At 43.2% G+C, this 23069-nt stretch overlaps 1 protein-coding gene across 5 annotated transcripts in view; it reads right to left on the minus strand.

Moving 5' to 3' along the window:
- The window catches only part of SLC35F5 (solute carrier family 35 member F5), a 141935-nt gene that overhangs the window by 26156 nt on the left and 92710 nt on the right, over nt 1-23069 (minus strand). For all 5 annotated transcript variants that reach the window (XM_033944446.1, XM_033944448.1, XM_033944445.1 and 2 more), the window contains 2 exons: nt 15310-15469; nt 2963-3053 (listed from right to left, as the gene is read on the minus strand). In XM_033944446.1, coding sequence (XP_033800337.1) covers nt 2963-3053; nt 15310-15469 — 251 coding nt within the window. The remainder of the gene's footprint in view (nt 1-2962; nt 3054-15309; nt 15470-23069) is intronic.

The following is a 23069-nucleotide window of genomic DNA, read 5'->3' on the forward strand; positions in this document are numbered from 1 at the left end:
TGTCTCCTTCGTCCAGCGGTCCTACCTCCTCCCTAGCTGGCTGTTTCCCTTTAACATATCTGAAGAACGGTTTGAAATTTCGTGCCTCCCTGGCTAGCCTCTCTTCATACTCTCTTTTGGCTTTTCGAACCACACGGTGACATTCTTTTTGATACTTCCTGTGCTCCTTCTGGTTCCCTTCAGTTTTGTCCTTTTTCCATTCCCTGAATGAATTTTTCTTATTGCCTATCGCTTCCTTCACTATTTTAGTCATCCATGACTTTATAATGTTATCTAAATTAATACAAGTAACAGGACAGCCCAAATATGTTTTTAAAAAGCAAGTACAATTATAGGCAAACTAGATGAACCAGATGATTTTTCTTGAAAAGGAAAAAGGGATATGACTTGATATACCCCTCTGGTGTTTCTCAGTGAGCATCATAGTGATCTCAGGATGCAAAGGGAAATTGTGGACTGGGTCTTGGAGCTGCTCAGCAATGAGAACTGTGTTGAGGCAGTTTGTGGAACCTCTAAATCCAGTTCCCACAGAGAGACTGCAATGATTTCATTTAAGTCGGATGGCTTAAAAAGTCTGCACAATGTTGGATCCTCTCCCTGGTCTAGAGAAGGCACTTCTGGAGAGAAAAAGTATGGATCCCCAATTATCCCAGTCCTTCTCTGACTAGACTTCAGGCTCCCATCATCCCTTTTCTTGAAAAGGAGCCAGATTCTGTAGAGATAAACTCTCCTGCTAACCGGCACAACCTCAGCTGGGCCTGGAGACTATTTGTACTGTACATAGGTCTCATACAAATTAGTGAAAACCTGATCTGAGTCCCTGGAGGACCTATTTAGGACTCCCTCAGGGGACCTTCCTGTAAAAGTGGCATCCACACACTTTCGCCAAAATCACCAGTAGAGGGCTCTAGGAGGGATTTATGTCTCATTTCTTGAGCTTTCTGTGCCTCTGAGTCTCTAAAGGATCTGAGGGCTCCCATCCACATCTTTTTCTCTGTGTACCTCCTCTTCTCTCTCCCTACACCAGCAGCCCCTTCTCTCTACCTCTCATGCCCTTGAACTCAATTGCTATAGTGAAAGTAGGCTGCTTTTCACTCAACCAGAAGCCTCTCTCTATAGTGTCAGGAAACAGGAAGATCTGCTTGTGAAAAACAGTCTGCTTTCACTGCAGTGAATGAGTTTAGGGCCATGAGGGGAAGGGAGAAGGAGAAGCAGAGGAGCAGGGACTGCCGGCATGCTTGGAGAGGTAAGAGGAGGTGCTAGGAAAAAACAGGGATGGGAGGGAGCAGTTAACTTTCATTAAAAAAACAACAACCAAAAAAAGCCTGTGTCAGATATATAGCGCTACAGACTGTTTCCCGATACCACCAGGTCCACCCAAAAATCTAAACTATCCTTCCCCTCGCTAAAAGGTATCCTCTGTGTGGGAAGATTAGGGAAATCTCCCTTCTTCAGAATCATAGGGCTTTGGCATAACCTTTCTGCCCCACTACGGAATCTGGGCTCCTTCCAACTATTCCGAAAGCATCTAAAAACTAGGCTATTCACAAAAATATAAGGCTCTCTTCCCCCCCTATACTCTACCTCCAACCCCATTATGCTGTTCCTTCCTTATATTAAGCTTTTGTAAACTGTGCCGAGCTCTATAATTATGGAGAGGATGCGGTATATAAACTTAAGGTTTAGTTTAGTTTAGACTGTTTGAAGACTGCAAGTTTATTGCCTGTGTGAGAAGGCAGAAGTGACTCCAGCTGCAGGGAGGTGAACAGGTAAGTGCAGATTTGGTTTTGCTCATCAGTGTGGAGTGACAGTCTATATTTGTTTTATATTTACTGAAAAGGGGAACTTTTTCACAAGTCAAGTTAACTATCATTCACACTGCAGCTTATAATGGTATCCAATGATTGACATTGAGGAACTCGACACTGCAGGTATTTATGCTCAATGCCCTGTCTGTAAGATCCATTTTTTCACTATCATAATTATTATTATCCCCCCCTTTTACAAAGCCACGTTAGGCTTTTTTATCACCAGTCGTGGCGGTAAAAACTCAGACGCTCATAGAATTTCTATGAGGATCGGAGCTAATGCCACCATGGCTGGCAATAAAAAAGCCTATTGCAGTTTTGTAAAAGTGGAGGTATGTTTGTTAATAATAGGAATAGGAAGTTTTCATTATTAATAGATACATTATTATATTATGTGGGAGTGTGTGGTACAGTGGTTAAAGCTACAGCCCCAGCACCCTGGGGTTGTGGGTTCAAATCCTGCACTGCTCCTGTGATCCTGGGCAAGTCACTTAATCCCCCAGTGCACCATGTACATTAGATAGAGTGCGAGCCAGCTGGGACTGAGAGGAAAAATGCTTGAGTACGTGAATAATTTGTAATCCACAGAGAACTGTAGGATATGCAGCATATAAATAAATAAATAAAATATTTCCTCCTCCACCCTTTTTTTTACACTTTTGGACTAAATTTTTTCAAGACATGACTAACCTTTTATATTTCTGACAAATACCTTCTGAATACCTGATTGAAGACAGTTGCCATTTTGTTTGATTTTTTTTTTTTCTCAGAGGCCAAAAAGGAATTCATGTAAATCAAACCCAAAATGCATACTGCCAACTTGAATATTCAGAAGTGAGAAGGATCAACGAGAAATATATTTTGTGGAAAAAAGAAAACTCAACAAATTTAAAGCAACTGAAAACTGGGTTATTAAAGTCAAATTAGGTAGAATTGTCACTTCAGCAAGATAGTCAAAATATTTTGTAAGACAGCCGATACCCATGCATCTTTCCTGGAGGCTAAGTCCCTTCCTCCAAAGCTTGACCCCTATAGCTCCATCCAAAAAGATTACGCAACCAATCATTACTACTAGAGTGCACTGCCACGTGACAGAGACATCTGACAGATAAGTGCATTATATATAATTATATTAAATAAAAATGTTACATTACCTTCTGCATGCACATATCAGCTATTATGGACAGAGGTATTGTAAGGCTTAGTGCAAGGGTGCCTATGAGTGATGAGGTAAGAAAGCAGCCCCTAAAATATATTAAAACAAAAATAAATAAATTTAAAAGCAAAATGTTAAAACATTCACATGACTATATCAGTACAACTGTACACATTTTCTTTACAATAAAACCAAACAATTGGATTGATCCACTAAGGGCCTGATTCTCTTTAGGACACCAGTCGTGTGTCAATCATACATTGGCATCCTAAAGAGAATTGTGTCTGCTTCACTGAACAGAAGCCTTAAATGTAGGCCAGCATTTTGAAGGCCTATATTTAAGGCATCTGTCTTGCACCTACAGAGATGCATAGGGATGCTTAAGCATACCAAAGGCCATTTCCGGGCAAAACTACGCCCTACCAAGGGTGTGCTTAAGCATCCCTACATGTCTCCATAGATGTGTGACATGCCTACAATGTAGACGTCCTTCCCCCTTTTTTTTCTTTTTTCAACATGCGTCCCGATTGGCTAAGAGATAACGGTAGGACACCTACCACTGCCTACCATAGGGACTCGCGTTTGCAGAATCAGGACCTAAAGTTTTGGGAGTAGATTCTATAAATAGTGCCCAAATTTGGGTGCTGAAAAAATTGAGCCCCTGAGCACTATTCTATTGACAGTGCTCTGAGTTGGGCACGGATCATGGCACTAAGTGCTATTTTGTAAACCAGCGCTCTTCTCTGGGCAGGAGGATTTACACCAGCTAAAATCCCTGTGCAAATTAGGCGTGGATCCCCTGAACTCTCTAATAGTATGCACATCTTCAGTGAATGACCCGTCTCGCTCATGTTTCTCCCATGGCCAAGCCCCTTTTCAGTTTCATTCTAAAAGATTTATGCACACATTTTTATAGAAGAGCGGTTGGCAAGATGTGCACGTAAATCTAAATTGTTAGCACCCAATTACTGACACTAATTGGCTCATTAATAACTTAAATTGACAATTTTGAGCACCATAGAATCCAGGGGCTTATGTCTATGTAGCAACTGCAATAGTATTGACCCTGTTTCATTTCTAAAAATATTCAACTCAACAGATTGCAACTTGCTGTTAAGAGTCATTTTACATGTAGCATCTACTTTGATTTTCTCTTTGCTGCAGATAGTCAGTGTTCTTTAAAACAAGAACTGGCTACAATTTCTGCACTAATACAAAGCAGTACAAATCCCCAATTAGTTTTAATAATGGCTGCTTTGGCCATGCAGTACTTCAGATATTCAATAACACTATAAGGGCACATGCAGACAAGCTAAAGCCTAGCTCACTCTGTAATTAAACCAGTACAACTATGCTGTTTCTTCACCATCCTGAAGAAAGGAGCACAGCTCTTGAAAGCTAATCATATAGGTACTGCAGTAGTCCTATAAAGAGAAATCACCTACAAAATGCTTCTTAAAATTTATATGCCATTAGGTAAAATGCATAGTACACCAGAAACTATAAAAATTATGTAAGTTTAAACATGTCATACCAATGATTAAAGATGAATCTCAAAGAAATAAAGTCAACATTCAGATAGCAGACCTAGGTTTTTGTAGTAGTCAACTCATGCAAGATTTAAAAAAAATTCTAAAATATACTTTTCAAATACCTTTACAATTTGATATACATAATGGCTTCTGAAATTGCTCTTTAACTAGGCAAACAATTGTGATGGGGACCAGCAGCTTTACGTTATATAATATTCTAAAAAGGTAAAATGTTTCTAAAACTAGCAACTGGGAAAACTTTAAAAGAGAATATTTAGACAGGAAGTTAATCACTCATTTTAATTTCAAAACTAAAGGCAATGCAATGCTTACAAGTACAAAGTGGTTTTTACAGTTCCATATGGAAATGCATTTAGCTAGAAGTGCAGCATTAAACACATTGCACAACAGTTTACACTGTTACTAGAAGGCCCTAGTGAACTATTCTGTTTAACACTGAGCCCATTTGGGAATATTAAATCTAGAGGTAATAAAACAAAGTGTGCTATGGAGGCCAAAGAAAAGTCTTTTGGGCACCTGGAAATTAAGCTAGAATCAATTTGCTCTCTGGGAGTACATGGTAGAAAATGTCAAACTCTTAAATGAGATGAAATTCCATTTTGGTTTTATAAAGCTAATGCGCTGTATCCATAGCTCAGGCTGCTGTACTGCATGCTACAGAGGATTTGGGTTTAGATTCCCCATATTTAGAGAACTAGTGCTTTTGACCACCCACCACAAACACCCATGGAGGAGGGTGTTGGTGATGGCATGTTCTGCTCTGGGAAAAAAGGATTATGGTCACAACTAATGAGTGGCATTTGAAGGTATACAGCCAAGATGATACCTTTTTATTTATTTTAACATGATTTAGACCAGTGGTCTCAAACTTGCGGCCAGGTACTATTTTGAGGCCCTCGGTATGTTTATCATAATCACAAAAGTAAAATAAAACCGTTTCTTGATCATATGTCTCTTTAGCTATAAATTACAATATTATTATTAAGACTTAGCCAAAAGAAAAGATTTATAAACTATAAAGAGAGTTTTAGCATGCAAAATTGTAATTTCTTTAATAAGACATTAACTATTTTTTCTGAGGCCCTCCAAGTACCTACAAATCCAAAATGTGGCCCTGCAAAGGGTTTGAGTTGGAGACTTATCTACAATTCAAGGGACCCTTTTACAAAGCTGCAGAAAGCATCAAAGTGTGCTTACCATAGCAAAAAAAAAAAGGGCTTACCGAAGTGTGATTGGAGGCATCCCGTGGTAATTTGGGGGTATGCATATGTTACATTCAAGATAAAAAATATATATATATATATATATATATATATTTATTAATTTTTTTTTATTTTTTTTTGTATTTGGGCAGAGAATGGATGTGTTTTGTGTTAATCAGTTAGTACATGGGGATTGCTGCATGCTAACTGATTAAGTCAAAAACAAAATGATGGGGAAAAATCTTGCTACTCTATCTCAATAGAGTGATTAAAGGGAATATATAAAGGAAAACAAAAAAAATCACTCACTCAAACTATTAAACTCTCTCCTTATACACTTTTCACAATCTTCTTGAACTTGAAAAAATATGCTCAGAGACACTGAGGCAAAAACAAGGGGCCGAAGCCCCAAGATTATCACTTCATCACCTAATCATTGCATATATTTCAGTAGTATAAGTATACTTTTCTTCGCAGCCCACAGCAGTCAAAAACTGTTCTTATGCCTCTATGAACTTTTATACAAAAGATTTATCTTAGTAAGGGGTTCCGACGTGGCCCGTTTCGATTATGCGTCAGGGAATCGGATTTTGAATTCAAAAATTCACAGGGTGATGTTGGCTCAAAAATGTCAGCAGACGTTTCTAAAAAGCTAACTCCTCCACCAATTCTTCACGCCGTGGGCAGTGAAGAAAAGTATACTTATACTACTGAAATATATGCAATGATTGGGTGGTGAGGCGATATTTTGGGGGCTTCGGCCCCTTGTTTTTGCCTCCGTGTCTCTGAGAATGCTAACTGATTCGCATGTGAGGTCCTGCCTACTTTGTAGGCAGTAGGGACTCGCATACTAAACCGGCACTAATGGGAAAATTAGTGTAAGGCCATTAAATAGAAAAATTAAGTTGGCCATTTTACTCCAGCAGTAAAATGGCCTTAGTGTGTGATTTTACCACACAGTTAACAGCCCCTGGGTCAGGAAAGATTCTCTGAACTTAATGAATAATGCTGTCTGGGATAAGAATAGCCTCACTGGGATAAGAATAGCCTCACTGGGTCAGACCAATGGTCCATTAAGCCCAGTAGCCCGTTCTCACGGTGGCCAATCCAGGTCACTAGTACCTGGCCAAAATCCAAGGTGTAGCAATATTCCATGCTACTGATACAGGGCAAGCAGTGGCTTCCAACATGTCTTCCTCAATAGCAGACTATGGACTTTTCCTCCAGGAACTTGTCCAAACCTTTCTTAAAACCAGCTACACTATCCGCTCTTACCACATCCTCTGGCAACGCGTTTCAGAGCTTATGCGGGAAATATGGAGAGAAAAAAATCTAAACAAAACAACAAAAAAACCTCTCATCCTTTTTTTTTTTTTACCAAAACATTCAATTGTTAAAAGTAATGTTGCTTACCTGTAACAGGTGTTTTCCCACGGACAGCTGGATTGATAAAGCACACAAGTAGGTGACTTCATCTAATGCACTGGAGAAAATGTGGCGCAGTGGTTAAAGCCACAGCCTCAGCACCCTGAAGTTGCGAGTTCAAACCCACACTGCTCCTTGTGACCCTAGGCAAATCATTTAACCCCCACTCCACCCCAGGTACATTAGATAGATTGTGAGCCCACCAGGACAGACAGGGAATAAATTCATGTAAACCGTTCTGAGCTCCTTTGGGAGAATGGAATAGAAAATTGAATAAATAAATATATAAATACATAACGGGCAGTCTCAAGGCTTTTATCGCCGGTTGTGGCGGTAAAAACGCAGACACTCATAGAATTCATATGAGGATCAGAGCTAATACCACCATGGTCAGCAATAAAAAAAGCGGAAGGAGGAGGGTGCGTCCCAAGGGCATACATAATAGGGTTTTTTTCTTGCGAGTGGAGCGGTCAATTTGGGGGCGTAGGGTAACAGTTTGTTGGCCATATAGGCCAGTGCCATGTCATGGAAAAGTTTGTAGGCCACTACTAGGTCTTTGAACATACATCATTTGTCAATCGGCAGCCAGTGGGCAGCGTATAGCGCCAGGGTGATCAGGTCTCATATGTGAAGATTTTTCAGGAGTTGAATAGCGGTGTTTTGTACTTGTAGTCGATAGGTGTTTTTTTGTAGTGAGCCCAGTTGGGAGCACATTGCAATAGTCCATCCGGGAGAGTCAAGCTCTGAGAAGTATCGTCTGGAGGTAGCAGAACGAGGTGGATACTACCTGGGAGATATGGTCAGAGAGCGAAAGGTCGCCATCAATGATCACCCCTAAGCTATGTACCTTGTCTTTGGCATCGGGCTAGTAGATTCCCAAGAGATGGACGGGTTGTCTCTTCTTATCCAGAGTTTTTGCCGTGTTTAAGACACTAGGTAAGTTTGAATGTGCTTGAATGAGTTAGTCTTATCACAAAGATTCAAATTACCATCTCCAATTTTATCTCATTGATTTTATGTATATATTTGGCCATTTACTACTGTTATGCTGTTAACAAATCTAAGTTTTATCTCAAGCAGTACTTCTTCATAAAGTGGTTAATAAATCCAAATAAAGCCAAATTAATATCTAAGTTGTATTTCAGTGTAAAAAGGCGTCTAATCATTACTGAAAGTATAATTATAATTATGGGAAGGGGGGTGGTATATAGTTATAATACAGGTTTAATCAATATTTATGAATATAACATGTATGATTTTTTTGATTACAATATTTGTGAGAAGGGTGGGTGGGGGAGGGAGATAATTTATATATTTAGGATGATAATAGAATGAATTTCAAGTGATGTGTATGATTCAATTGATGTAATATTGTATACTTGATGTAAGATGAAAAATGATTAAAGAATTGGAAAAAAATTATATCTAAGTTGTGTTAAATAGGAAAAAAAAAAATCTGAAATTATGTTTTATCACCTCTGAAAAGAAACAGTCTTTAATAATGACCATTGTATAAATGTTGCAAAGGCACTACAAAATTTTGGAGATATGGTAGATTTGTGGTTATCTTTGAAGGACCAAATTGCCATGAAAGTTAAAATGTGTTTCAAAAGCTTTTGATGTTACATCCATTAAAACATTATCTGAACTTTAAAACTTTATGTAGGAGTATTTCATGCTTTGGTCATCTCCCTCTTTGGTTTCTGTACTGTTATATTTGGGATAACCTGCTGTTTTATTAAGATCTTTACTAATAACTCTCTAGATGTGGCATTTAGAGCTAATGGGAGGAAGTCACTTTAACCCTGAATCCCCATTGTTCCAAGCTTTGCACGGTTACCTATTATGTATCACATTAAGATTAATATCTTGTTCTTAAGGCATAAAGCACTTAGTTAATGAAGCTCCTGAATTTATAGCTTCACTTTAACAGTGTATTGACGAGTACATTGACCATTGATCAATAAATCAATATTTATTAACTATACCTAACCAAATAGGTATGATTTTGCGAGATCCCAGAATGGATATTTTCTATTGCTGGCCCAATACTGTTGAACATGCCATCTTTAAACTTGCAATTGATTACTTTTTATCAGCACTGCAGAATTCTGGAAATGAATGCCTAGTCAGCTCTTAAAATGATGTAAAATAATATCATAAAAGACACTGGTTAGATAACCACTCTGGTTTTTTGTTTTAGAATGTGGAGGATTTGTTTTTATTTGTTTGATTCTGGCTGCTTTGTTGTTTTTATATTATATTTTATTATGTACGTGACTGGTTGTAACCTACTGTGATCACTGGATCCAGCAGGAATAAAAGTTTTATTATTAGAAAGTGGTGTTCTCCTGCAGCGCAAACAAATAACAAAATGGAAAAATGCACTTACAATAACTTAAAATTTATTCAGCTGACCATAGTTATACATACTGGATATAGTCTCACAGGTAATCATCATGGAATACATACAGGTTGATGGCAAAATTTTTAACATGAGAATTATAAACCATCATATTAAATAAACTGTATAAACGAAGCAATAACTATTAGAAGATGAAATGCATCATGTTCAAATAGACACTAATTAAATCAAAATTGGAACAGAGGCTTTCCATTAGAGGAGTATTTGTCATGGTGCTTTAGCATGTCCTCCACGAAAATAGAAAGGTGGCAGTCTCTCTCTAAAACTTGAGCAATGAATGAGAAGAGGAGGAAGGAATGATGTCATACAGGTCAGACCAATGGTCCATCTTTCTATTTTCTTGGAGGACATGCTAAAGCACCATGGCAAATACTCCTCTAATGGAATGCCTCTGTTCCAATTTTGATTCAACTAGTGTCTATTTGAACATGATGCATTTCATCTTCTAATAGTCATTGCCTCATTTAATGTGCAATACAGTTTTATAATTCTCACTGGAGATCAGAATGATTGTGGAGTAAAAGTTCAGAACTGCTGCTACTATATATTTCTCGGGAGGTTTTAATCGCATGCATATAAACATAAGAACTGCCATCAAGCCCAGTATCCTGTTTCCAACAGTGGCCAACCCAGGTCCCAAGTACCTACATAGATTCCAAGTAGTAAAACAGATTTTATGCTGCTTATCCTAGGAATAAGCGGTGGATTTATCCAAGCCATCTCAATAATAGCCTATGGACTTCTCTCTTAGGAACTTATCCAAGTCTTTTTTAAACCCCCTAAACTTATTTCTCCGGTTCGGTTTAAATCTACTACTTAGTAGCTTCAACGCATGCCCCCTAGTCCTAGTATTTTTGGAAGAGTGAAAAAGCAATTCACATCTACCCTTTCCACTCCAATCAGTATTTTATAGATCTCTATCACCCCTGAGCCGTCTCTTCTCAAGCTGAAGAGCCCTAGCTGCTTTAGCCTTTTCTCATAGGGATGTCATCCCAAACCTTTTATCATTTTCATTGCCCTTCTCTGTACCTTTTCTAATTCCCTAACTGACAGAGCTATTCAAGACAAAACAGGACAAATAAGAGACTAGGAACTTAATTATGGAAATGCTTAGAGCAGCATGGGTATTAACAGGACAATAAGAGTTAAAAGCAGACTCAAAAAAGTATGTTTTTAGCCTAGATAGACAGAGTATGGCATATCAATCAAAAAGGAGTAGGGAAAGATAAATGGTCTTCCAAAAAAACAAGAAGACTACTCCATACAGTATAGTGGTTAGAGCTACAGCCTTGGCACCCCGAGGTTGTAGGTTGAGAATGACACAGGGGACAAATTTTTTCCTGTCCCTACAGGAACTCAATTTCCCCATCCCCGCAATTTTTGTCACTGTCCCTGCCCCATTCCCATAAGTTCAGCCTTAACAGCACAAACCTTGAACACTTATGATTTTAAAGCGTTTGAGGTTTGTGCAGATGAGGACAAAGCTTGCAGGAATGGGGTAGGGACAGGAAAAGAACTTGCCAGGACAGGATGGGAAAATGAGTTCCCATAGGGACGGGGAAAAAATTTGTCCCCGTGTCATTCTCTAGTTGTGGGTTAAAATCCTGCACTGCTCCTGGATAAGTCACTTAATCCTCCACTGCCCCAGGTACATTAGGTAAGATTGTGAGCCCACCAGGACAGATAGAGAAAATGCTTGAAGTACCTGTATGTAAAACTGCTTTGAATGTGGCTGTAAAACTACAAAAAGGCGGTATACAAGTCCCAATCCCTTCACCTTACAGCACAGAAGAATGACCACATCTGTGCAGTAGAAGCTAAACCAGAGTTTGCACAGGGGAAGTTTTTGCAGAAATGACTAGCATAGACCTGGAACTCTGTGCAAGAAGGTGTTGTGTCATAAGAACATAAGAAGTGCCATCTCCGGAACAGACCCTAGGTCCATCAAGTCCGGCGATCCGCACACACGGAGGCCCCACCAGGTGTACCCTGGCATAGTTTTAGTCCCAATATCACTCTATGCTTCTCATAAGGAGATGTGCATCTAGCTTACCCTTACCTATGTCACCTTATGCCACTCATAAGGAGATGTACATCTAACTTACCCTTAAACCTAGAACGGTGGATTCCGCAATTACCTCTTCTGGGAGAGCATTCCAGGTGTCCACCACTCATTGCGTGAAGTAGAACTTCCTGATATTTGTCCTGAACTTGTCCCCCCTTAGCTTCTATCCATGTCCTCTTGTCCATGTCACATTGGACATTGTAAATTTTTTATCCTGCTCTATTTTGTCAATTCCTTTCAGTATTTTGAAAGTCTCGATCATATCCCCTCGCAGTCTCCTCTTCTCAAGGGAGAACAATCCCAGTCTCTTAAGTCATTCCTCATATTCCAAGTTCTCCATGCCCTTTATTAGCTTCGTTGCTCGTCTCTGCACCCTCTCGAGTATTTTTAAATCCTTCTTTAGGTATGGAGACCAATGTTGGACGCAGTATTCCAAGTGTAGTCTGACCATTGCTCTATAAAGCGGCAGTATTACTTTCTCCGATCTACTCGTGATTCCCTTCTTTATCATGCCTAGCATTCTATTTGCGTTCTTCGCTGCCGCCGCGCATTGCACTGACGGCTTCAGGGTCCTATCGATTAATACGCCCAGATCCCTTTCCTGTTCGTTTTTTCCCTGAGTTGCATCTGACATACTATACTTGTGTTCCTTATTTTTTCTGCCTAAGTGCATCACTTTGTATTTTTCCACATTAAACTTCATCTGCCATTTATCTGCCCAATTCTCCAATTGGCTCAAGTCGCTCTGGAGTTCCTCACTGTCCTTCTGCGATTTGATTGCCCAGCATAGCTTTGTGTCATCTGCAAACTTGATGATCTCACTGGATGTTCCATCCTCCAGGTCATTTATGAAGATATTAAATAAGATGGGCCCAAGTACCGAGCCCTGGGGCACACCGCTAATCACAGTCTCCCAGTCTGAGAATTTCCCATTTATGCCCACTCTCTGCCTTCTGTTCTCCAGCCATTTGCCTATCCATCTTAGTATGTCTCCTTCTATTTCATGGCCTTGCAGTTTCCTGAGGAGTCTGACATGTGGAACCTTGTCGAACGCTTTCTGAAAATCCAAGTATATAATATCCACCGGTTCTCCATTATCAATTTGTCTGTTCACTGTCTCAAATGTGTCAATGTGATGATGTCATATGTATGCATGACATCATCACATCCGCAGATGGGGTCCTGATGGGGTCCTGAGCTTGCTCAACCTGAAACTGGTATGCCAGTGAAGGGGTGTGGGGAGGAACTGGCATATTGCCTAAAGGACGTGTCTCTTGCCACAAGAGGCACATTCTGTAGGTAGTCAACTGGTGTCTCTCCTCCTTACTGGCGTCTCGCAGCATACCCATAATCTCGCTATGGCACAGTTTGCGATACACTGCTCTAAGTAAACACAACATGCAAATTAACCTGGTTCTCAGACCAAGGCCTCCTTTTCCAAAACTGAGATAGCAGTTTCTAGCGCGGGGAGCCTCGCTGAATGGCCCCGGCTGCTCCCGATACTCATTGAGTTCCTATAAGCGTTGAGAGCAGCGTGGGCCATTCAGCGTGGCTCCCCACGCTAGAAACTGCTTTCGCAGTTTCGTAAAAGAGGGGGCAACTGTATGCAAATATATCTTAAACATTTGTGGTAATTAAGAAGCCTGTTTGCAATTATATAATATTTCTGGAAGCAATTACTGATGAAAATATTTGAAAACCTAATTTGTTCATATGACCATACCAGACCAGATTCTTAGAATAAAATTTGATCAGCACTAACTGATAAAATAAAATAAAAACCCAAAACAAACCAACCAACCAACCATTCTTTTGGTGCTGGTTTCAAAATCACATTTCAAGTTTCTTTATTTTTGATATACCGTTTTATCACACAGGTATCTAATCGGTTAACAATAAAATAGAATATAAAAATTAAAAAATGCTACTGCTAGGGGGAATACTTGCAGCCAACTCCTTTAAAAAGTTGCACAGCCCAAAGTTCCCAAAATGGAAAAATATAACCCGATTGCTGCTGGCAATATTTTTCCAAGAAAAACATGGCTTGCAGCGTTCACCACAAGCTGTTTTAAGTTTACATAGCAAGGACCTGTTTTGCAGGATTTGCATCTCATTACAATGTATCCTGTGGTACCTAATTTTGATTGAATAAAAGCGACCATATTAGTCCCTACTACAGATTGTTGCTCCTGACTAGCTCCTTCCTATCTCCTACCTCATTTCGTGCTACCAGAAACTGTAACTTATTTGCATACCCAAGGATCACTGGCTATAAATATAAGTCCTTTTTGGATAGGTCTTTCATGTTCCAAGCAAGCAAACAGCAGTCTTGGTTAGGTAACTACATCAATGGAGCCAGACTGACTTATGGCGCCTTTTGGAAAGAAATTAAAACCGTACTGTTTAACAGATTTATCTCCTAAACAGAAACCACACCAAATTTGTATATTCCTTCTGTAATATGTTGTACTTTCACTATTTGCATTTTGTAATTCGCTGATTGTCCAGCTCTCTTCAGTGTGAACTGCCTAGAAGTCATCTGACTATGGCAGTATAGAAGAATAAAGTTATTATTATTATTATTTTAAATTTGTGATATAGTAACATAATGTATGTTATTTCCCTATAAAAATATAATAAGGGGCAAAATACACACACTAAGGCTGTAAATCACCTTAATAACTATTTCTCTAAATGCTGCTGCCCCAAACCTTCCCTTTTGATACCCCCTCCCTTTGCTTTATGAAAGAAAAGTATAACTACTAAGAAATCCCCATCCAGTAGCATTATTTGAAGGCACTGCTTGCCCTGGATCAGTAGCATGGAATAATGCTACTCCTTGGGTTTTGGCCAGGTGCTAGTGACCTGGATTGGCCACTGTGAGAATGGGCTACTGGGCTTGATGGACCATTGGTTTGACCTAGTAAGGCTATTCTTATGTTCAGTTCCTCGTGCAATAAAATGGTGATGAGATATCAAATTCCCAATTCCCTTGTCTCCAAAAGCATTTTGTAAGCAGAGAGGAAGAATAAAAGATTTATCTTCTTCTGCCTCAACTAAATAAAGCGTTGGCAACTAGGAGATCCTACCGGCATTAAGTATTTGGATATTCAAGACAATGAAAGAAAGGGACCAATCTACATTCAGAACTAATCCTTCCTGATTATGAAGTGAATAAATGAATATTAATTGCTGGTTACTTCTCCTAAATACTGGTAATTGGTATTTAACATGAGATGGAAGTAGATAAGACCAATCTCCTCCTACTCAGCTTTGGGAAACCTTTTGAGGATTTGAGGTCAACCTAGATTTTTATTAAAGGAGATCAGATAGTAGGGTTTGGTTTTATAAAAGGCAGGAAAGAAGAAGGGATACTAACAACTTGTATTATTTTGTGGGAAGGGAAGATGGATGGATGGCATTAGGCCTATGTCAGGATCTAGATTATTTGTTCAACTAAGTTCATTAATATTACAAATCATTACAAACTGACTTCAGTTGATCCTTCCTTCAGGTTTGCCCAGAATTTTATCAGCTAAATTTAACTCCTCAGTGCAATTTTGGGTACAAATCTAATCACTTAGTCCAGACAATTTTCTGGCTTAGCTAACTCAATCCATTTGAAAACTCTTAGACCTAAAATACAGAGAACTGTGTGAAAGAAATTATACATACCACAGCCAAAGGAACTCTGATAAAACTGTCCCAATAAGGCCATTGATGACAATATACATCAATATTATTTTACTTGGAAATTCAAAGTTCTCAAACCCAGTATAATCTAGTAAAAGGAAACCAGGCCACAGCATCAGCAGGTTGAAGAGGCCCACAAAACCTGAACAGATAAATGCAACATATTAGTAACCAAAAGGAAATCACCATTTATTTTACCTCTTAACAAAATGAAAGAAAAAGTCCCATTTTGTGTTCACCCAAGTATCATTTACAAATTTTCTCAGTATCATTTACAAATTTTCTCAGTATGTTACAAAAGGTTCTGCCAAAATCAGAACATTTTGTAAACCACATAAGGATGTTGGCAAATGTATGTATACTGGCTGGCACAACTAGTTGGAGCAGTAATTTCATAAACATATACGCTATCAAGAGAACATCAGTTGGCAGCTTGTAAGTGTAAATACTGGCAATTAGACCTGTAAGCAACAACCAATGTATAAATGTCACATTCCAGACAATTAAAGGTATACATGTAGCCAGCTAATGGAGGGGAGGGCATTATCAACATGGGCTACCATTATACAATGTGTTATTTTACTATTAACCCCAGTTATTAAAGTTAGTTTCATTGTGTAAGAATGGGACCTGTAATAAAAAAACAACAACAAACAAAACATGTCTTAACAGTACTTTGTGAATCTGTACAGCACTGCGTATCTCTGGTACCATCATAGAAATAACTAATAGTAGTAGTAGCAGCCCAGGTTGAAAAAATCCCTGAGAAGCAAAGACCAGAAAAGGGAAATTTTTAGATACCAGATAGCTAAGCACAAGTAGCATCTCAATCATTCTTTTAAAGTCTTGAACCAAAATGAACACATGGCTGAACCTTGAGCATGCCTCAGAGGACATGCAAACCCTGATGAAGAAATTATTTCAAATACAGGTGTACTCACATTGTAAAATTACACTGGCTTCCAGTACTGGAGAGACTGCAATTTAAGTTGCTGATTTTAGCTTTTAAGGTATCAAAATTATAATTTGGTGAGTCAAGGCAAGGATGTTGGTTGGTTATCCCATCAAGGTCGGCGATTTGGCAGAAAGTTAGGGAATTTTCAATTGTGTTACCTCAGTAGTGGAATTCCTTATCTCTAGAGCTAAGACTTGAAATAAGCATAACCTTCGGGGGGTGGGGGGGGAGAGCCTTTTTTGTTGTTGTTGTTTCCCGTCTTTAAACTGAATTTATGTGATGGCTTTTTAGGGATACAGAAGAAAGCACAGTTACTTACCATAACAGGTGTTATCCAGGGACAGCAGGCAGATATTCTTAACGTATGGGTGACGTCACCGACGGAGCCCCGGTACGGTCACTTTTTACTAGAAAGTTCTAGTTGGCCGCACCGCGCATGCGCGAGTGCCTTCCCGCCCGACGGAGAAGTGCGTGGTCCCCAGTTAAGATAAGCCAGCTAAGAAGCCAACCCGGGGAGGTGGGTGGGACGTAAGAATATCTGCCTGCTGTCCCTGGTTAACACCTGTTACGGTAAGTAACTGTGCTTTATCCCAGGACAAGCAGGCAGCATATTCTTAACGTATGGGTGACCTCCAAGCTAACAGAGAGGGAGGAGGGATGGTTGGCCATTAGGAAAATAAATTGTGTAACACAGATTGGCCGAAGTGCCCATCCCGTCTGGAGAAGGTATCCAGACAGTAGAGAGTAGTGAACGTGTGAACTGAGGATCAAGTGGCAGCCTTGCAGATTTCCTCGATGGGCGTGGAACGGAGGAAAGCCACAGAAGCAGCCATAGCTCTGACCCTGTGGGCCGTGACAGCACCTTCCAGTGAGAGACCGGCCCGAGCATAACAGAACGCAATGCAGGCGGCAAGCCAGTTGGAAAGCGTCCGTTTAGAGACAGGACGACCTAGACTGTTAGGGTCGAAGGACAAAAAGAGCTGAGGAAACGAGCGGTGAGCCCTGGTACGGTCAAGGTAGTAAGCAAGGGCACGCTTACAGTCCAGCGTGTGCAATGCCTGTTCCCCAGGATGAGAATGGGGTTTAGGGAAAAAGACAGGCAACACAATGGACTGGTTGAGATGAAAGTCCGAGACCACCTTGGGGAGGAATTTTGGATGGGTACGCAGAACCACCTTGTCATGGTGAAAAACAGTGAAAGGTGGGTCGGCAACCAGTGCATGCAGCTCACTAACCCTCCTGGCAGAGGTGATGGCAATGAGGAAAAGCACCTTCCATGTAAGAAATTTGAGTGAAGTTGTGGCAAGAGGCTCAAACGGAGGTTTCATGAGGGCTGATAAAACCACATTCAGGTCCCAGACGACTGGAGGAGGCTTCAGAGGTGGTTTGACATTGAAGAGGCCTCTCATGAACCGGGAAACCAGGGGATGAGCCGTAAGAGGTTTTCCGAGGATAGGCTCATGAAACGCAGTGATGGCACTGAGGTGGACTCTGACTGAGGTCGACTTGAGGCCAGCGTCGGAGAGAGAGAGCAAATAGTCCAGTACAGTTTCCACCGCCAATGAGGTGGGATCGTGATGATGAAGCAGACACCAAGAGGAGAACCGGGTCCACTTCTGATGGTAACATTGGAGGGTGGCTGGTTTCCTGGAGGCATCCAGAATACGACGGACAGGCTGAGACAGATTCTCTGGAGAGGTCAGCCCGAGAGAAACCAAGCTGTCAGGTGGAGCGAGGACAGATTGGGATGTAGTAGAGACTGATGCTGCTGTGTAAGTAGAGTAGGAAACACAGGAAGAGGAATGGGCTCCCTGGAGCAGGAGGGAGAACCAGTGTTGGCGAGGCCACCGAGGAACGATGAGAATCATGGTGGCTCTGTCCCTGTGGAGTTTGGATAACGTCCGCAACATCAGAGGCAGTGGAGGAAAGGCATAGAAGAACCGATCCGTCCAGTCGAGCAGGAATGCATCCGGGGCCAGACGATGAGGAGAGAAGAGTCTGGAACAGAACTGGGGCAGCTGATGGTTGTGAGGAGCTGCAAAGAGGTCCACCTGAGGAGTGCCCCAGCGAGCAAAGATGGAGCGGAGTGTGGGAGGATCCAGAGTCCACTCGTGAGGTTGAAGGATGCGGCTGAGATTGTCGGCCAGGGAGTTCTGTTCGCCCTGGATATAGACAGCCTTGAGGAAGAAACTGTGGGCCGTGGCCCAGGTCCAGATGCGGATGGCCTCCTGACAGAGGAGGGGAGATCCGGTGCCGCCTTGCTTGTTTATATAGTACATGGCGACTTGGTTGTCTGTGCATAGGAGAAGAACCTGAGGGTAGAGAAGGTGCTGGAAGGCTTTAAGAGCATAGAGCATGGCTCTGAGTTCCAGGAAATTGATGTGATGTTGACGCTCCTGAGGGGTCCAGAGTCCCTGGGTGCGAAGATCTCCCAGGTGAGCTCCCCACGCATAAGGGGAGGCATCTGTGGTTATGATCATGGAGTGAGGGGGTAGATGAAAGAGTAGACCCCTAGAAAGATTGGAGGAGTTCAACCACCATTGAAGAGATTGCTGAAGAGACGATGTCACAGAGATGGGATGAGAAAGAGGATCGGTGGTCTATGACCATTGGTTGGCTAGAGTCCACTGAGGTGTCCTGAGGTGGAGTCGCGCCAGAGGAAGTACATGGACCGTCGAGGCCATGTGGCCCAGGAGGATCATCATCTGCCGAGCTGGAATGGAGTGATGAAGGAGCACCTGACGGCAGAGGTGGAGCAGGGTTCGATGGCGGTCGGAGGGGAGAAATGCCCTCATTAGAGTGGTGTCGAGAACTGCTCCAATGAACTGAAGTCGCTGTGTGGGAAGCAGATGCGACTTGGGGTAGTTGATCTCGAACCCCAGGAGATGGAGGAACGAGATGGTGTGTTGAGTGGCTTGTAGTACAAGCGGAGACGTAGGTGCTTTCACCAGCAAATCGTCCAAGTAGGGGAACACCTGAAGGTCGTGAGACCTGAGGAAGGCCGCCATCACAATAAGGCACTTGGTGAACACCCTGGGTGATGATGCGAGGCCAAAGGGTAGCACTTTGTACTGATAGTGATGGTGCCGTATCTGAAACCGTAGATAGCGACGTGAAATCGGATTGATTGGGATGTGAGTGTAGGCCTCCTTGAGTTCTAGGGAGCATAGCCAGTCGTGGTGAGAGAGAAGCGGGTAAAGCGTGGCCAGGGAGAGCATTCTGAACTTCTCTTTGACCAGACACTTGTTGAGGTCCCGGAGATCGAGGATGGGAAGAAGGTCTCCTGTTTTTTTGGGAACCAGGAAGTAGCGGGAGTAGAATCCCTGACCCCTTTGGTCCGGAGGCACCTCTTCGATGGCATTGAGAAGAAGGAGGGATTGGACCTCCCTCAGGAGGAGGGGGGTTTGGGAGGAGTGAGAAGCAGACTCTACGGGAGGATGGTCTGGTGGAAGAGTCTGGAAGTTGAGAGAGTAGCCGTGGCGAATGATGTTGAGGACCCACTGGTCCGAAGTGATGACCTCCCAACGGCTGAGGAAAAGTTGAAGACGTCCTCCGATAGGTTGAGGGAGAGGTAGCGACGGGGGGAGACTGGCTATGCTCTGGAGAAAGGAGTCAAAAGGGTTGAGATGGTTTTGATGAAGGAAGAGGCTTGGCAGGCTGAGTCTGCGGGCGAGCCTGAGGCTGATGCTGGTGGCGAGGACGGCGAGACTGTTGTTGAGGCGGGTTGAGAGGTCTGGCCGAGAACCTGCGTTGGTAAGAAGACTGTTGTCTGTAGGGGCGAGTAGGCAGAGTCTTCTTCTTAGGTTTGATCAGAGTGTCCCACCTGGTCTCATGTGCGGAGAGCTTCTGGGTTGTCGAGTCCAGGGACTCTCCGAAGAGTTCATCACCCAGACAAGGTGCGTTAGCCAGGCGGTCCTGGTGGTTAATGTCTAGGTCAGAGACTCTCAGCCATGCCAAACGGCGCATAGCCACCGCCATGGCAGATGCGCGAGAGGTCAGCTCAAACGAGTCGTAGATGGAGCGTACCATGAACTTCCTGAGTTGGAGGAGGCTGGAAATTTGTTGCTGGAAAAGAGGGACCTTACGTTCAGGGAGATATTTCTGTAAGGAGGAGAGCTGTTGCACCAGATGCTTCATGTAGAAGGAGAAGTGGAAGGTGTAATTGTTTGTTCTATTGGCTAGCATGGCATTTTGGAAAAGGCGCTTACCAAATTTATCCATAGTTTTTCCCTCTCTGCCAGGAGGGGTGGAGGCATATACACTGGAACCCTGAGATTTTTTTAAAGTAGATTCCACCAGGAGGGATTCGTGGGGCAATTGAGGTTTGTCAAACCCTGGGATTGGAATAACCCGGTACAAGCTATCCAATTTGCGGGGGGCCCCGGGAACAGTGAGGGGAGTCTCCCAGTTTTTATAGAAAGTTTCCCGTAAGATGTCGTGGATGGGCAACTTTAGAAATTCCTTGGGAGGTTGCTCAAAGTCTAGGGCATCGAGAAAAGCCTGAGACTTTTTAGAGTCGGATTCTAAGGGGATGGAAAGAGCTGCTGACATCTCCCTAAGGAATTTAGAGAAAGAGGATTGCTCTGGTTTTGAGACGGTGTCGGTCATGGAGGGTTCTTGGTCGGTTGACGAAGCGTCCTCTTCGGTACCATGTGGGGAGTCTTCCCACAAGTCTGGGTCTCTAACGTCGGGGTGTGCATGTTTAGACATTGGTGTAGAGGGCTCAGCATGGCGGGTCTTTGAGAGAGATTTGCCTGAGCGCACCGAGGTGGTACCGGGTGAGGAAGACCGATGTCGTTCCCGGGACCGGGCAGGGTCGGCAGCAGCACGGGTATGCGCTGTAGGTGTTTCAGCCAAGAGCACCGGCATGGAGGTATTAATCGGTACCGAGGGGGTCGACACCGATGGGACAGTGCGAGGCTCGGACCGGTCCTGTACCGGAAGGTGTGGCGCCAGCAACGCCGGCAACAGTTGTTGGAGTTGTTGCTGCAGCTGCTCCTGTAACTGTGTTTGGAGTATGGCCGCGATGCGGTCATCCAGGGGAGGCACCGGTACCACTTTTTTCTTCTTCGGTACCAGAGGTGCCGCTCTACACTCCGGCGATGAGGAGGCCGATGATGAGGCACTCACCGATATCAGAGCGGAGCGTTTGCGGGGTCGGTGCAGTGCCGGGAGGGCCGGTGTCGCAACCATGGCAGGAGGGCGCTCGAGGGAAGTGGAAGGCTTCTTAGCTGGCTTACCTGGGCCCAACGACCCCGAGGAAGGGTCCGGTGGTGTCGACGTCGTCGGTGCCGACTTTTGGGGTGCCGTCGACGTCGCAGCAGGTTCCATGGCAGATCCAGTACCGAACAAAATATTTTGTTGGATCTGCCTATTTTTCAATGTGCGCTTTTTAAGCGTAGCACAGCGGGTGCAGGTGTCAGCCCGATGCTCTGGACCCAAGCACTGCAGGCACCAATTGTGCGGGTCGGTGAGAGAGATCGGGCGTGCACACCGCTGGCACTTCTTAAAGCCCGGTTGAGGGGGCATGAAGGGAAACACGGCCTCCGCAAAATCAAAGCCGGAGGCCTGTATGGTGACAACAGGCCCCGCTGGGGCCGGTTCGAAAAAATGAAAGAAAACTCGACAAGTTTTTTTTTGAAAAGAAAATTAAAGGAATCCGAAGGAAAAAAATAGAAGAAAATCGAAAAAAATACGCGAGCGGGAAGGCAAACTAAATAATTTCAACAGCCGTTGAAACACATGCGACTTCTTCGCTCCGCGGAAACGAAGAAACTGGGGACCACGCACTCCTCCGTCGGGCGGGAAGGCACTCGCGCATGCGCGGTGCGGCCAACTAGAACTTTCTAGTAAAAAGTGTCCGTACCGGGGCTCAGTCGGTGACGTCACCCATACGTTAAGAATTTGCTGCCTGCTTGTCCTGGGATAATAAGAATTACTAGTTGGAGCACCCTTTATGGGGATCATTTATAGATTTTGTTTGTTCTATTGATTGTTTTCATGTATTATGTTATACACCACTTTGACTGACTGATGAAAAGTGAGAAGTCTGTATCTATATACAGTGGTGCCTCGCACAGCGAACGCCTCGCACAGCGAACGCTGCGCACAACGAACTTTATGTCTTGATTCGTACAACGGACTTCGTTTCACACAACGAAGTCCGGGGTTCCTGCGGGGTTGGATCGCAGCGGGGTTGGTCGAGCCGCGAGGGTAGTCTCCTTCTCCTTACCTGCCCTGTCGCAGCACACAGCCGAACGGAAATCTTCCCGATGTCAGCGCTGACGTCGGAGGGAGGGCTTAAGCAAAGCCCTCCCTTCCTCCGACGTCAGTGCTGACATCAGGAAGACTTCCGTTCGGCTGTGTGCGGCTGCGGCAGGGCAGGTAGGAAGAAGGCAATGGCGAACGAAAGAGGGGGGAGGGGGCGGTCCGCCCCGAAGAATGTGCACAGCTGGTCAGGTCCCCCGATCGACCGACAACAGGCCCGGCCGACAAACCTCCCTGCCCTGTAGCCGCGAATCTAAATTACCTCTTACAGCAGCTTCAATAATCCAGCTGCTGTAAGAAGGTAATTTAGATTCGCGGCTACAGGACAGGGAGATTTGTCCGACCGGGCCTGTTCTGTTGTCGGTCGGGTGAAAAAGCGCCACAAAGGTGGAGGCAGGGAGGGAGGAAAGGTGGAGTGGAGAAGAAAAGACGCTTAAGGGGGGAGAAGGCCGCTGAAAGCACATTTTGGAGCAGGGGATGAGAGGGAGGGAGAGAAGGGGAAATATTGGACAAGGGCAGA

Source organism: Geotrypetes seraphini, chromosome 5 (assembly GCF_902459505.1).
Source record: "Geotrypetes seraphini chromosome 5, aGeoSer1.1, whole genome shotgun sequence".
NCBI lineage: Eukaryota > Metazoa > Chordata > Amphibia > Gymnophiona > Dermophiidae > Geotrypetes > Geotrypetes seraphini.